General features: G+C 37.5%; 1 protein-coding gene across 2 annotated transcripts in view; it reads left to right on the top strand.

The window, feature by feature from the left end:
- TSPAN12 (tetraspanin 12) overlaps positions 1 to 15797 on the top strand; it is a 66368-nt gene extending 50571 nt beyond the window's left edge. For both annotated transcript variants that reach the window (XM_061414526.1, XM_061414527.1), the window contains exon 8: positions 14167 to 15797. In XM_061414526.1, the coding sequence (XP_061270510.1) occupies positions 14167 to 14472 (306 nt within the window). In that variant the 3' untranslated portion in view covers positions 14473 to 15797. The remainder of the gene's footprint in view (positions 1 to 14166) is intronic.
- Positions 15798 to 16615: the final 818 nt, after the last annotated feature.

Below are 16615 nucleotides of genomic sequence, written 5' to 3'. Positions count from 1 at the left end.
GTTATCATTTTAAGCATATTATGCTTAGTAGCATTTTGGCTTTGAATGAAAAGAATATACAAGATATATTGAACAAAGAATTATTTGTTCAGTGTCTCTTGAGTTCCTCAGTGATATCCTACATCTTTTTTGGGGGGTGAAAGCTGAATATTGGTTGGTATCTGTAGTAGGGATGGTCACCTAAGTTCAATAGTTAAAGTCTTGTTGATTTCATAAAACAGGAGGTTGTGCTAAATATTTCTAAGATAATAGTAAATGCAGACATAATTGTGGATATTCGAAGACATTATAACTCACCACTAGGTTTAAAAAAAAAGCAAAACAGATGATTATAGACAGACATTTACTTATTGGAATGTGAGCCCCAGGGAGTGCTGCCTCCTGGGATTAAAAAAAAAAAATTCAGAATAAAATCCAAAACCAAAATCCATAAAAAGCCCCAGATGATTACAGAATAGATGTGAATGTAGACATATGAGTTGAAACCTATCAGTGTTCCTAGTGTGAACTTAGTCTAATCCATTTGTTAATTCTTAGGAGTAGGAAGTCAATATGGGAAATTATTGGGCTACATATATAATAATTTCTACCTTCTTTGGTGATTAATACTAGTAATATGATTATAACCAATATTTACCCTTGAGAATGACAGAACATGGATGAATTTGCCATATCTTCCCACAAAATCTGAATATGGACAGATTCACTTCAATTTTGTTACTTAGTTGAGAAGCAATTAATTAAATATTTAATGAAAATTTTTGGTTTAAAAAGGCAATTCACTTTTGCTGGTAGTATTTTAATGGTGCTTTACTTCAGGATGTCTATAATTGCTGTTACATGAATTTTAAGATTAAAAAGAGCTACACTATTGTGCATGGGCCAATTGATGATCCATATTATTTTAAAAGTTTTTTTCGTATTTTCATCAAAGACTTTCCAAAGCAAGCTGACATTATCAGTTCTGAGATGTTCTCTGGAAGTCTGAGACAGACTTCCAGCAGAGATAGAGGTTCATTATATCAGAGTAATTTGCATTTGCATTTTATAATTAATAACAGATGCTGATATTGATAATGATATAGCACATAATTATATGTATAGCTGACGTACAAAAGTGGATAACTTAGTAGCTTTATGGCACAAATACAATTAAATCCATCATTAAAGATAAGAGTTATTTCCTCTCTGCCCTGGAGAACATTTCCAAATTGTTCCCAGAGATCATCCACCTGAACTATGAGGGGTCTAAAAGGGTAAACAAGTGAGGAACAGCTATTGGTATTCAGGAAATTTATTCTGAAATAGTAAGTACTAAAAAGAGATATTTTGATGTCTCCTAATATTTCAAAGTTCATCATTCTGAACAGGAACTAGACTTATTCATTGTTGCTCCAAGGGCCAGAAGTTACAGGAAGGAAATTTTGAATCAATAGAAGGAAGACCTTGCTCATCAAAATCCGTCCAATTGTGATAAAGGTTCTCTTGTAAAACAGTGAGTGTCTCATCACTAAAAATATTAAAGTCAAGGTCAGATAACTATGTCATTGGTGGGTAGAATGGATTTTTAAATTAAGAGTGAATCTGGACTAGATGAACTTCAAGGTCCCTTTTATCTTTCATATTCTGTAAGCTTAGAGATAAGAACTGACTTTCTTCCTGCAATCTTTCTTCAGCAGTCTGAAATCAAGGAAATAAATCATTCTGAACCATCTGGTGGCCTGCATGGTCCCTGACCCAATAATATTTTATGACATATTTGAAATCTGTGAAAAATGACAGAGTGGAAATAGAGCAGTAATCACACATTTTAAAAACATTTTTATCAGAGGTATTGTTTGGTTTGGCACACAGCTCCTCAAATATCTGTAATGAGCTATCCACTTGTATAAAAGTATACATTCAAAAATTCACAGATGAAAATATCTCTGAACATCAATTTGGTTCTGTCCCATTCATTCATTCAAAAGTTTTGCTTACTGGTTTCCAAGTGCTGTTGTGAATGCTGAAGATATAGTGGAGAATGTTGGAGACAAAAAGTTCTCCTGCAGTATAACATATATTCTAGTTAGACATTTAACAAGAAAAAAATAGCAGTAAAAGATCATTTCAAGTGGTGAAAAGCACTTTAAAGACTCTCAACAGGGCCATGTGCTGAAGAATGACTTTCTTGGTGAAAGTGAAGTGAAAGTCACTCAGTCGTGTCCAACTCTTTGTGACACCATGGACTATAGTGGAATGGGTAGTCTTTCCCTTCTCCAGGGGATCTCCCCAACCCAGGGATTGAACCCAGCTGCCCGCATTTCAGGCAGATTTTTTACAAGCTGAGCCAGAAGGGAAGGCCAAGAATACTGGAGTGGGTAGCCTATCCCTTCTCCAGTGGATCTTCCTGACCCAGGAATTAAACCAGGGTCTCCTGCGTTGCAGGTGGATTCTTTACCAACTGAACTATCAGGGAAGCCCTATGAAGGGATTACTTAAGACAGGCTGTTTAGGAACAGGTTCTCTTAGGAGATGACATTTGAACCTAGCCCAGTTGGTGGCAAGGATTTGGCCTGGTAAAGATCTTTTGAAGAGTATCTTTTCACCCAGAAAACTGCAAGTGTAAAAGCTACCCTTCCTTCAACCTGGAGGTGGCTGGACCACAGATTCCTGACTACTTCCTACCCTCTAATTTGATTTTTAATGTAATCACACTCTCTAAATATTAGGTGTGAGACTTGGCTTCAATGAAACATCAGAGTTTAAGTTGGTAAAATACAGGACTAAGATGCATCTCTTCCTTCTCTCCCTTGCTGAGTTTTCCATCCTGTCAGCTACTAGAGCTCTAGACTTGACTGGAGAATAAGAAGAGAGAAAGAAGACTAAAGAAGGCTGGTAGAGTTAAAAGTTTGGGTAAAATAGGGACTTCTTACTCCTTGCCCAGGGACCTTACCCCAAGCCCAACTCTTGGATGGGCTTCAAGAGAAAAGTGATACTGTTGTAATTATTTTTGATATTTTGCATGCATTTTTCAGCGACCCGTATCCATAGCTTTCATCAGCTTTTCTCGGGAAGAGACAATATACCTAAAAGTGTGAAGAAACACAGTTGTAGGGAATAGTTACAGTGCTTGCTATCTCAGACAGAAAATGAAGAAAAAACATCTCCTCAAAAAAAATTGAAAAAGCATTTTTATCCTCTGTGTGCCACCTCAAGAAAAAGAAATGGAGCTAAACATGCTAACAACAGGCCCTACTTCAAAAGGACCAACTCAAATGTACAAGCAAGAGGGAGAGAGAGTCAAGTAAAGTATATGTCCAAAGACACAATCCTTTGTTTTGTAGTTAGGAGAAAGACAACTGTTCAGAGATGGACTGCTTCTTCAGAAAATTAGTTATTCACAGAGGTTATGCAAGGGCCAGACGGTGAGCTGGTTTCCACGAAGCTGTGTGCCATTTAGACACTTTTTCTTTAGACCTTTAATCTTAACAAGTTCCCTGTGGTATTGGGTTTGAATATCAAATATTCTTAATACTTTCCTTTATGGCAAATAATTTTGCCCTAAACCATTTCTTCCTTTTTAGATGGTTGGTTGTTTCTTTTCTGAGTGACAGAAAACCTCTCTATATAAATAGAGAGAGAGAGGAGGGCAGGGCTTCCCCGCTGGCTTAGCAGTAAAAGAATCTGCCTGCAATGCAGGAGATGCAGGAGTCTTGGGTTCGATCCGTGGGTCAGAAAGATCGCCTGGAGGAGGAAATGGCAACCCACTCCAGTATTCTGGCCTGGAGAATCCCATGGACAGAAGAGTCTGGCTGGGTTACAGTTCATGGGGTTGCAGAGTCGGACACGACTAAGCACGAGCCTGAGGGGTATGGATATGAAGGGGATGTGTCTTTCTCTCTGAGTCCAGACTTGCAGGAAAAAGAACGGAGATGATAACGATGTGTCTAGGTCTGCAGTCCTCTCAGAAAGCAAACGGACATGCAGAGATGCTCCCCTAAGTTGAAGGTGGGGGCAGCCATGGTGATCATGTGAGATGGCTTGTTTTGAGGCTTTTCTCCCAGTTGTGTGTTAACCTTTCAGTGAGCTGAGAGTCAGGAATTCAGCCTTCCTGGGATTGGAGGTCCTGGCCCCACCCATCTTCTTTGCACCCTGCTGTCCTTGAAAATGATATTCATTTTATAATCTATGTACATTTTTTCTGGGGAGGGGCAGTAATCTCAGCCCTCAACTCTCTTTGTTAATACTCTTCTCCTGCCAACGTTTTTGTTAGAATTAGAAAGGTGAGTCAGTCCTATGTGTCTGCTTTGACTAATAGAAGTTTAATTTTATGATTTTCACACACAGCATCCTACACACATAAATATTATGTCAGCACTTCTGAACCAGAGGAAGAAAGATGACAGAGTGTTGTGGGTACAGAAGGACGGGGTGGGGAATGGGGGTGTGGCCTTCTGGCAAGCTCTACCTAGGTATGGGATGGATTATTTTTTTCCTAGCTCATCCTGCTGTTGTGCTGCTAGTAGGATTCTTCTCGGGACCAGGTAAATTGCCATGCCCCAAACAAAATTAGGGGAAAGTGTTGAAAAAAGGAACCCAAGGCAGGAAGGAAGAGGTAACAGCTTAGAACCTTGGCCAGGTACCATCCAGTTGCACTACTGTGAAATTGGTTAAATCTGTGAAGGAATGATCCTCCCGTCAGTGACTAGGAAAAGAGGTGGGAAGGAGATGATCCTGACCTGGGGCATGGGAAGAAGCCTGACACTGGGTGGGCGGTTCTTCATGCCACTGTCTTTATAATGGAGTTGTGCGGTGAGAACACACAGAGCAGGTAGTAGATACTGGGTCTCCAGTCTTATTAAAGGCTAAGTGAATGTTAGCCAGGTGCTGAAAAACATGTGGGTGGCTTGGGTCCCTAAAGGACTTTTCAGGCAGAGGCAATGGTGCAGAATTAGAGCTAGAAGCAGGACAGCCCAGTGGGTGCAGGGGGCATGGGAAGGGCTGGACAGGGCAGGTGCTGACTTATGAAAAGCCCTGTATGTCCTGCTAATGCGTGTATTTTATCCTGAAGTCTGTGAGTAATTGCCAGATGAAAAGACAAACAAGTTCACCAATTTGAGGCATTGTTAGGAAAGTAAAGCTGAGGACAGAGTAGTTATGGGATGCTGATTTATTAATGATGAAGTGCCATTTTCAGATAAACATACATAGAATTGCCTGAACGGTGAATGGTAGGAAGCTTTTCAAGTTCCGTGGTTATTTAGATGGAATATCCCCAAGAAGTTCCATTCTCAGGGCTCCTTTATATAAAGGCAAAGACACTCCCTCGTGCTTCTCTGCTGACTTCATTATCTCCTCCGTTAACTGCTGGCAGGGATCGGGGTTGACTGGGACCTGGGGTGATAGCTGTCTTATCATCCAAGCCTTGCAGGACCAGTTTGGGCTTGGTGGGGGTGGAAATTCCTTTTATCTTCAAGCTTTGCTTGATCTAATCAGGTCTTGAACTGTTCTGCCGGTTTTGCTTCGGGTATACAAATGCCTTCTTTCCTTTCTCTCTCTGTCTCAATATAGTCACTGGCGAGTTTCCTGTTACCTATTCACCATTCAACTTATTTTTCCTCCTGTGCTTTATTAGTAGAGACTTGCAAATTTTGCCTTTAGAAGGTACCGATATAGAAAGCCATAATAATATTTTGACCTAAGAAAGTACCTCACAGAGTGACAATTTTAAATTTATGCTTTAAAAAAATCATTAGGTTGGCTTTGTGGAGTCTGAGTGGAGGTGAGAATTGTGTCTTGATGGGGTGAGAAGGGAATCAGGTAGGGAACTGTGCAGGTAATTCACATGAGTGATTATAAGGGCTGGAATTCAGGTGTGCCTTTGAGGAGGGCAAGGAGGGAATGAATGTGAAAGATAGTTAAAGGGGGAGAATGAATAGAATGATGACTGGGGTGGGTGTGGGGAGTGAGTGACAGGGAAGCTGCAAGGACAGGATGCTTGACATTGACTTGGGCTCTGGAGAGATGAAGAAGTCATTTGTTGAGGGGAGCAGTAGGATTTGATTAGCTCCATTTTGGAAATGCTGAGCTTAAGGTTCCTGTCAGGGCTTCCATGTGCAGAAACCCACTAGGAAGTATGAAGCTCAGGAGACAGAATTCAGCCAGAGATCTGGGTTTTGTGTGCCCTATTTAGGAAAGTGCTAGCTCCAAATACAATGGCTTGCATAAGGTAGAACTCTGTTTCTCTCTCATAGATCAGCCAGCTGGTCCAGGTTGCCAGGCAGCCCTATTGTACAGGTTTACCCAGGGGTCTTAGGTGGTTAGACAGTCACTTTTTTAAACATTTGTCTTCCACAATTGCTCCTGTTTTCCTTAAGTTGCAGTAGTGGGGAGGAGGAGGAAGTAGGACGGGGAACATCCAATGCATGAAGCTCCACCCTCCGCACCTCTGCACACATTCCCTTGGCTTACAAGACTGTGCTTAGCAGCAAGGAAGGCTGGTAAGTGTGGTCTCTGGATAGGAGGCTATGTTCCTGTAGAAAATGCTATGCTAGGAGAGTGGAGAACAGACTAGGGCAAGTGGGATGTCTTAACAGTTTCCAGGTGTTATCAATATGTAGGAGGCAATAAAACTACACAAAGAGATGGCGTAATATATGCAGCAAAGGACAGAAGTTGGGGAATGGCAATACTTAAAGACAGAGAAGACACCTGTTGTAGGTAGAGAAGAAATGGAAAGTAGTGTCCTGAAAGCCAATGGAGGAGAGGATTTTAGGAATGAGTTTTCCTTAGTGAGGAACCATGGTTCAGGTTAAGGCTAGTCTCCAAACTAGACTCTTTGGGTTAACCTCTCTGTGCTTCACTTTTATTACCTTTAAAGTGAAGATAACAAATACCCATCTCATGTGAGTGAATTAGCATGTTTACAACCCTTCAAATAGTGCCTGTCTGTAATATATACTACAGTAATAGCTGAGAGTCAAAGTAAATTAGGGATTGAAAAGGACACATAGGGTTTTTCAAATAGAGTCACATATAGAACTCTCTGAGCAAGCATTTTATGTACGTTATATAAATGTATATATAAGCCCTATAACATTTATTTGAAGGTGCTGTATCATTATCTCCATTTTACAGATAAGAAAGGTGAGGCACAGAGAGGTTCAGTGCCCTAGTCCAGTTTCATAGAGCTAGTCAGTGACTGAACTCAGATCTATTTGATTCCAAAGCCCATACTTGTATTAGTCACTAAAATTTCAAGATGTGGAGTATATGGTGAGGAGCAAGCTGAGTGTAGATTTTTTCACTTCTAAACCTCAATTTCCTTATCCATCAAATGAGATAATAGTAGTATCTGCCTCATTATAATTAAAAAAAATTAAATTAAGCTACTAAGAAACCCTTAGCAAATCACTTGACATGAAATAAACACAAATCTTCAATGCATGGTGGTAGCAAATGACAATAATAACAGGAATTTATTAACATTTATTAGGGTAAATAGAAAAAATAGTGACTCATGATTAGATTTTTAACTAACCAAATTGCCCTAAATTTTGCTAGTAATGGCAGGAAAATATGCATTTTCTAGTTCTATTTGTGTTGGCTGAAGGTAGATTTTAGATCAAGGTTTTGGGGACTTCATGTGGTTTCTCATTTCGTTTTCACATTTTTCCAGTTCTTAAGGACAAACATTTAGGTGGACAAAAGCGCCCAGTGAGAGATGACATCTAATGAGCAATTTGTATTTATACATTTTCTGCTCAGACAGTGAACATCTGCCCCTGCACCTCACCTTCCTAGGGAGAATACTACCTTCTGGGTTTTCTAACACTTGTTGTTCAGTCAGTAAGTCATGTCTGACTCTTTGCAACCCCATGGACTATAGCACACCAGGCTCCTCTGTCCTTCACTGTCTCCTGGAGTTTGCTGGAATCATGTGCATTGAGTCAGTGATGCTGTCTACCCATCTCATCCTCTGCAGTTCCCTTTTCCTTTTGTCTTCAGCCTTTCCCAGCATCAGGGTCTTTTTCCAGTGAGCGGGCTCTTCACATCAGGTGGCCAAAGTACTGGAACTTCAGCTTCAGCATCAGTCCTTCCAATAAATATTCAGGGTTGATATCCTTTAGGATTGACTGGTTTGATCTCCTTGCTGTCCAAGGGACTGTCAAGAGTCTTCTCCAGTACCACAATTCAAAAGCATCCATTCTTCAGCACTCAGCCATTTTTATGGTTCAACTCTCACATCTGTACATGAATATTGGAAAAACCATAATTTTGACTATACTGATCTTTGTCACAAACTGATGTCTCTGCTTTTTAACATGCTGTCTAGCTTTTCATAGCTTTCCTTCCAAGGAGCAAGCATCTTTTAATTTCATGGCTGCAGTCACCATCTACGGTGATTTTGGAGCCCGAGAAAATAAAATCTGTCACGGCTTTCACTTTCCCCCTTCTATTAGCCATGAAGTGATGGGACTGGATGCCATAATCTGAGTTTTTATAATGTTGAGCTTTAAGATAGCTTTTTCACTCTCCTCTTTCACCCTCATATTTTTGGTAAAAATGACAGATGTTCAATAAATGTAGTCTTTTAAACTTGGGATTCTTCATCTCTAATAGGGATCTTGTGAAGATGAAATAAGATACAAGTGTCTGTGGGTTTTTTTGAGATACATGAAGACTTTTTCTACTGCTTTTCCTGTGTATGGGTGTGAGTAACTTTACTCTTAACAAAACAGAAAATCTTGTAGTGAATTTTATTACTTGCTGTTTAATTTTTTTTAAGGACGGGTTTATTTTCCTGCAGAGCTTATGCTTATCAGTGGAGAACTTTTGCTCCAACCTCTTTAAAGCTCATGAACTCATTAACTGCTATCACTCAGTTTTTCAATTTTAAAATAAATAGGACTGAATGTTATTTATTTGTACTTGATAATTAACACTGTCATCTCATACTTGGGAGTTATGTTTATTATGAAAAATAGGTTATGAAGATATCAATACTGGCATGTATTGGCACCTAGATTTTATTTATACTTTATCTTCATAAGCACATTGGAAGTCTGTTTAATTTTTTGATGTGGCCTGTGAATATTGAGTACTGAAAAGCCACAGGAGTTCTTCTAATTTTAGAAACTCATCTTGGAGCTTGATCAGAGAATAATTTCAAGTGTATAATTTCCTCAAGTGAAGTAAGGCATCTTGACATGCCTTCAGATAGATTCCAGGAAATACAGGGATTAGTGATTTCTCTCTGATAAAAAGGTAGTGTTGTTATTTACAGTTGACCAGAATTTTAACATTGCAGCAAGCAAAGTAGGTTAGCCAGCTTGTCTTATTCCATACCTTTGAATTATCTGAGGTTATTAATGCAGTGCTAACATGGCTTTATTTAGGAAGAAAACATATTCAAGGTAAATCAACTCAGTATTTTATTTTGAGAAAAGCAAATAAATGCAATTTAGTTCTTTCCTATTGTGAGTAAAAGAGTCTTTGTGAAATGGAATGCAGTTTTGAACTCTAACATTTCTGTTTCCTTTTTTGTCTCACTCAACAGCAAACACTCAACAGTGTTTATTTGTGCAACTAAATATCTGTGAATAGTTGAATAGATTATATAGAGACACATTTATATTTTTTATTCTCTAGACTTAGTGTCTTGCTTTTCAACAAAAAAATCCAAGTTTACACTGAAAAGTGTGAATCTTATTCATGATTATTTGACTGGCTCAAAATAAGCTCACAACTTGTATTCAGACTGAACTACTTTGAAGAGGGTGTTGCAGAATAGGCCATAAACCCGGAGCTGTTTCTATGAAGAATTCAGAGAGTGGCTGAGGCAGACAATCATATTGTACACAGAAATCTGAAAAAAATACTCTCTTTCCAAGAAGAAGAATATTCATTTGGAAAGTTAATCCTTAACTTTAAGTAATAGTGTAAGCAATTCTCTGAAATTCAGCGTGATACCTAATAGGCTGCAAGTTTTTACAGTGCCTCCTGAATTACTAAAGAAATATTAAATTATACACAATGTAGAGGGATTTGTGCTTTATTTATATGTTTACACTTTGTATATTTTTTATTAAATGATTTAATGCAACATACAACAAAAAGGCACAATGGATGAATAATAAAAATAAGATTTATTTATTGGATAAAGCTAAATAAGTCCTAGAGAAGTAATGTAGAACATGATTAATATAATTAACATTGCTGTGTGTTATATATAAAAGTTGTTAAGAGAATAAATCCTAAGAGTTCTCATTACAACTCTTAAATGTAAAAATGTTTCTTCTTTTTCTTTTCTTTTGTATCTATATGAGATGATGGATATTCAGTAAACTTATTGTGATAATCATTTCATGATATATGTAAGTCAAATTATTATGTTGTATGCCCTAAACTTACACAGTGCTGTGTGAATTATAACTCAATAAAACTGGAAGGGAAAAATACATAAATAGCAGTAGAAAGCCAGGATTAAAGAAAGAGTAATTGGACATGCTTGATGTGAAGGCAAATGGGATTACTGTGGTTTAGTTTCATATTTGTCCTTGAGCTTTCTGAAAGCCCGGGTGAAACGACACATAATCGTCTGGATCATTTTAATGTTTGGAGGGCATGTATTCCAGTTTTTCAAAGGGAGCAAAATTCTAAAGTATTTGCTCAAGTGCAGTTTTATATCTACCACTCTAAAATACCTAGGAAAATACCTTCAGTATTATTTTTCAAAATTTTTATAGAGTAATTTCTTATGGTGTTCTTCAATATCATTGAAATACACTTCAGTGGAAAATAAAACATAAGGGCACAGGTTAATATATTGCAGCATGGCAGAATTTGGTAGTCTGGTGTGGTATTTAGATATAAATTGAAGTACCTAGAGATGGAAATTGGTTTTATTTATTTTAAAGAGTCTATAGATAACATCTCTTTTTGAGGGGTTTTTGATAGAGAAGGACAAACTGTAATTTAATAAATTCTGATGACAAACTTAGTACTAAACTAAATACTTACATTCTGTCTAGTTTGGGAGTTATCTTTGTAAACTAAATGAAGAAGTAATAGGGCTGATTTATTTATTAAAAATTGATATTTGGCAAAACCAATACAATATTGTAAAGTTTAAAAATAAAATAAAATTTTTAAAAAAATTGAGGAGTCTAACTAGGGCCTTTGCTTTGAATAAACCACCTTTACCCTCCTTGACATGGAGATAATCTTCCAGTCCAGTGATCTCTAAGGAGGCCAGGTCCTGACTATGAGCCATAACGATACAATCCTATGTCCACTTTTTTGGGCGGAACTGAAAACATTTTTTCACTGGGATCCAAACCCATTCATGACAGCCTGGATTGTCTTAATATGTTATTGCATTTTCTTGTGTGGCCACTGAGGTTTCCTTAGATTCCCAGAACCAATAAGTCTTCCAGACTTTGCTGAGGAATCATAGAGCCTCAATTAATATGAGCCAGAGGTGAGATCTTAGGGTCTTCTTAGTTCTTTCTTGAACATGTGCACAGTCCTGGGATTGAGCATAATCTTACTCACATGTGTAACTTTCTAGATCCCTGCAAATATGTCAGAGCTTTGCCAAAACCACAAAGGACTTCACATTCTCCAGTTTTTCCCCTTCGGCTTTTGACTAGCCCATTGTGTGCAACTATTATCCACTGCCTCAGGCAGCCTCAGTGTTGAGCAGTTACCTGTGAATGCTTTTGACAAATACTCCCCAGAGGGAAAATTCTGTTGCCCAGGTTGAACTGCAAGTCAAGTCAAATAAAGACAGCTTTGCTAGTGAGCTCTTTCAGGGAACCACCAGATAGGACAAATAATGACAGTTCTCTGACAGTGGGTCTTTGAAGGAGCTCCAACCCTTTTCTGTTGCCTTTGGTGGCTGCCAGACCACTGATTTTTACCATAATTGTGGGTTGTTTATTTTCAAGGCTCCTGCAGAGCTGGGGAAGGGGTATGGGAGTAAAGCACATTAAAATGCCACAAAGCTTGCTGTTCTTACTGAGATTCAGGTGCTTCTCTTGAATAAATGCTCCTCAGATTGCTGCAAGCATTTGGTTAATTTCCAGAGTTCAAAAAAAAGTTGATTCTGACAATTTTCTGTAGTGCTTTCATTGCTTATATGGGGGACAGGCTATTCAGAGGTCCTTTTTCTGCCAGTTTTGTGGATGTTACTCTAGAAGTGCTTTTTAGCCGTATTTTTACAAATTAAAAAGCTGAACTTTTTGACTTCTAAGTTCCCCTCCCACTCTGGAACATTCACTGTTATCTAATATATCACATTCCCAAATATCCTAGATAATATAATTTACTGTATCTTTGTTTTGGTATATGTGGCTGTTTAAAATAAAATTGAAACAGACTTTACTGGATGCCAGAGTATGAAGCATAGTCGATTTCTGCTTTGTTTTAATCACAAATTAAAAAGTATTACCTTTTCTGCATAGTTATTCAGCTTAGAGTGAGTTAGTCTAAAGGGATGGGAGATCTTTACATGCCAATGGGAAGAACTATATGGGTAAAATTTAAGCACCAGAGACTGCTGAAAAGGTAAACATCAAATAATAATTGACTTATTTCACAGGGTTGTATCATTAGCATATGCATTTCTTGAGTAGTTTACCTTTAATTGTGGAATTTATTTTAATTGTTCTTTATTCATTAAAGATCCATTTTTGTACTAAGTACTGAAAACATAGTTGAGGAGTCAACTAAACCATGCAAAGCCATTTTATATCAATTTCTTTGGAGATGGATATGATGATCTGTGCTGCATTACTCAGCAATGATGTTAATTTCCAAATGTCTGAAGCTAAACCTTTTTAAGTAGTTTTGATGTGCCTCTTTCCAAACTATGTTAAAGATTTTTTTGCATCATGAGGAGAGTCATGATCTAAAGTCTCAGTGGCAAACATCATTTTGGATAGTTACTTCACTGTCTTGAGAAACAGTGACCCCCACCTTCGCTGTTACAGGTGGGCAAGGATTATTTCATCAGTACTCAGTGGGAACACAATGCCATGCTTTTGGTGTTTTATTCTCTAAAAAAGTTTTGTACTCATACTTGTCCATTAATACCTGCTTTTCATAGATTTTGCAGCTCTTTTAATTTGTGCTTTCTAATCTTCTGTGGGCTGATATACCAGATAAATCTGATCCCTACTGAGCTCTTACTATATATGAGATCATATTCTAGGTGTTTAATTGTGCTTGTTCATTTAATTTCCCCAAGATCACAAACAGGACGGCCCTATTATCATTCATGTTTTCATACAAGAAAACTGAATCACAGAGAGATTAAGTAACATGAACAAAGTCACAAAGCTTATAAATAGCAGAGCAGGGATTTGAATTCAGAATTCTGGCTCTGAAGTTCATGATCTATATGGTGTCATATAAGGATGTTAGAATTACATATAAGCATAAGTACGAGTGAGTTCTGATGAATTACCTGAGTGAAACTCTTTGAAAAATACCTGAATGTCGGTGATTGTCTTTGTGTCATCTATTTTGGTTTCTCAGTGTGTGTGTGTGTGCGTGCGTGTATGTGTCTGTGTGTGTGTATTAACTAGGTAAGATGAATAGAGAAGTTATTTTATTAAAGCAGTATTAAGTATCAATAGTATTACTTATAAATATTTTAACTTCACTTTTGGTGAAATTGATAAAACTTTGCTAATGTTTTGCTGTTAATTTGCATTACATGGTATACCAGAAAAGGTAGTTACTGAAATGTGTCTGTGACTAGTTTTACATGATTTTTATTTCTTACAAGTAATGACTTATTAGGGTATAGTTACTTATAAGTGTCTTTGGAAATTTAAGAGTTATGTATTATGTATTCCTCTCCTCTACTATAATCCACAAATTAACAATAGGCTGGTTCAGTAGCCTTGGTTCCCTTGATTTAGTTGAGTTATTTATAGAAGCTGGGGAAGGAAACAAGAAGGCAGTTATTTTAATAATTAAAATTTATTTTCAAAGAATGCACACCTCTGTCTCCAATCCAGCGGCTCACAGGGGTTCCCTCTTGAGAGTCACTATCTTAAAAGTTTGTAGTTCAAGTTGTTTGGTTCCACTAACTGATGGATGATTTTATTTTTCACTATTTTGATCCTCTGTAACACAGTGAGAGGAATATTGACCATATTATTTCTTTTACAGGGTTGTGGGAAGAAAATGTATTCCTTTTTGAGAGGAACCAAACAGCTGCAGGTGCTGAGGTTTCTGGGGATCTCTATTGGAGTGACACAGATCCTGGCCATGATTCTCACCATTACGCTGCTCTGGGCTCTCTACTATGACAGGCGGGAGCCTGGGACAGACCAAATGATGGCTCTGAAGAATGACACCACTCAGCATCTGCCTTGTCATTCAGTGGAACTGTTGAAACCAAGCCTGTCGAGGATCTTTGAACACACATCCATGGCGAACAGCTTTAACACACATTTTGAGATGGAGGAATTATAGAGACTGTCAAAGAAGGAAACCACAAATTTATTTTACTGGACTTGTGAATTTTTTGAACACACACTTAACTGTTTCAGAAATGTGTAGAAATGAAAATGTTGCCATAAAAGGATACCCAAGCACATAACGTTCCACTCTTTGAAAGGAAGTGGGAAAAGTTCCATATATGATAAAGCACCACCTGGACAATAGTTGATACCTTTTGTAATGCTGAGGACGGATCTAATACCCACTTTATAGCCTGTGTAAGATTTTTACTGAACACAGTTATGCTTTGAGGTTTATGCTTTGGCAGAGTTTGACCAGCATTTCTGCATCCATGTAAATGTGCCGAAACATGCTAGGGTGGAGTTGGAGTTACAGTAAAGTTTGATTTACTTCCATAAGCTTACTAGTATATAAAGTTCCAAATAACTGCTAACATAGGAAGTTAGACAGTACTAATGACTTTTATTACTTGGTGATATATTCTTTTGAGGAGAAATAGATTATACATAAGTACACTCTGAAGATTGGTGACTACCTAAATGTGATTTTTGCTGGTTACTAAAAGTATTCTTACTACTTACAAGAGCAAACTATAACATTGTCTCAAACTGATCAGGGATATATGTGTATATGAGTCTGTGTTGAGTCTGTGTTAATTCTGTATAATTCAGTAGATTTCAGTTCTTATAACATGAAGAATAACAATTGTGAAAAGGATAAATCCATAGTGTATAGCACCATTATTTTAACCTTTCCTGTTAATAGAGCTAAATTTAACATTCTGTCTTGGGTTTATATTACATACATAAGTGTTAACTTAAATACTTAACCACTAATTTTGAAAAATTACTCATGTGATACAAAGGAATCATTATAATTCAGAATGCAGTCTAGTTTCTAGGAAGTATTAACAGAAAAAGTTTACATATAACTTTAGTTCATTCAGCAAAGACCTGGATATTATCCTTCTGCCAAACTGAGACTCATTTTGACACTAAACACTTTATAAAGGAACTTATCTTTGTCTTCTCCAAACTAGAAGCAGCAGTCTCCAAGTCTCAATATAATTCTACAGAGAATAGTTTTCCTTTTCTCTAGCAAAAAGCCAAGAGAATCTTAAAGTAAGTGACAGTTTAGCTAGAGGTTTTCTTTGCCTTATTTCACTGATTAAGATACTGTGGTGAATTACACAGATTATTAAATTTTTTACAAGAGTAAACTATATTTATTTGAAATGGGAAAAGTGCATTTTACTGTATTTTGTGTATTATGTTTATTTCTCAGAAAATAGAAAGGAAATTAAAATGTGTCAATAAATATTTTCTAGAGAGTAAAAATTTGCCTGTGTCTAATTTTTATACTTTATAATCACTTTCACCATTCAAAATATTAGCAAGGGGGAAAATCTGAGACAACATGATTGAATAAAGTAATAATAACTATCTCTAAAACCCAAAGCTACTCTGTAAGAATATGTATCTTCACTGAAAAATGACAAAAAGATGCCCATTTACTTTTCAAGTTTTCTTTTTAAGCTAAATGATAAATAATGTAGTTGTCTGATATAATACAAAATATGCCCATTTATTTCAATTTATCTTCTCAGTGTTTTCATATCCCAGTTTCTTAAAGTAATTTTCTGAAGAAAAGGAGCCTAAGGAATACAATATTTGAAATCAACTGCTAAATATCATGTTTACCATAACTTAAATAAAAATTGAGTAGATAACTTGCTCAATCAGAACCATAAGCATCCCCAGGACTTCCCTGATCGTACAGTGGTTAAGACTCACACTTCTACTGCAGGAGACATGGGTTTGAACTATGGGTCAGGGAACTGAGATGACACATACTTCATGTGTGCTAAGTCAATTCAGTCGTGTCTGACTCTGCGACCCCATGGGCGGTAGCCCACCAGGCTCCTCTGTCCTTGGCATTCTTCAAGCAAGAACACTGGAGTGGGTTGCCATGTCCTCCTTCAGGGGATCTTCCCAACACAGGGACTGAACCTTCATCTCCTACGTCTCTTAGCTGGCAGGTTCTTTACCACTGGTGCCACCTGGGAAGCACACATACTGCATGCTGCTGCTGCTGCTAAGTCGCTTCAGTCATGTCCGACTCTGTGTGACCCCAGAGACGGCAGCCCACCAGGCTC

This window comes from Bos javanicus, chromosome 4, assembly GCF_032452875.1.
Source record: "Bos javanicus breed banteng chromosome 4, ARS-OSU_banteng_1.0, whole genome shotgun sequence".
Lineage (NCBI taxonomy): Eukaryota > Metazoa > Chordata > Mammalia > Artiodactyla > Bovidae > Bos > Bos javanicus.
This window is presented reverse-complemented; position numbering and strand designations above follow the sequence as displayed.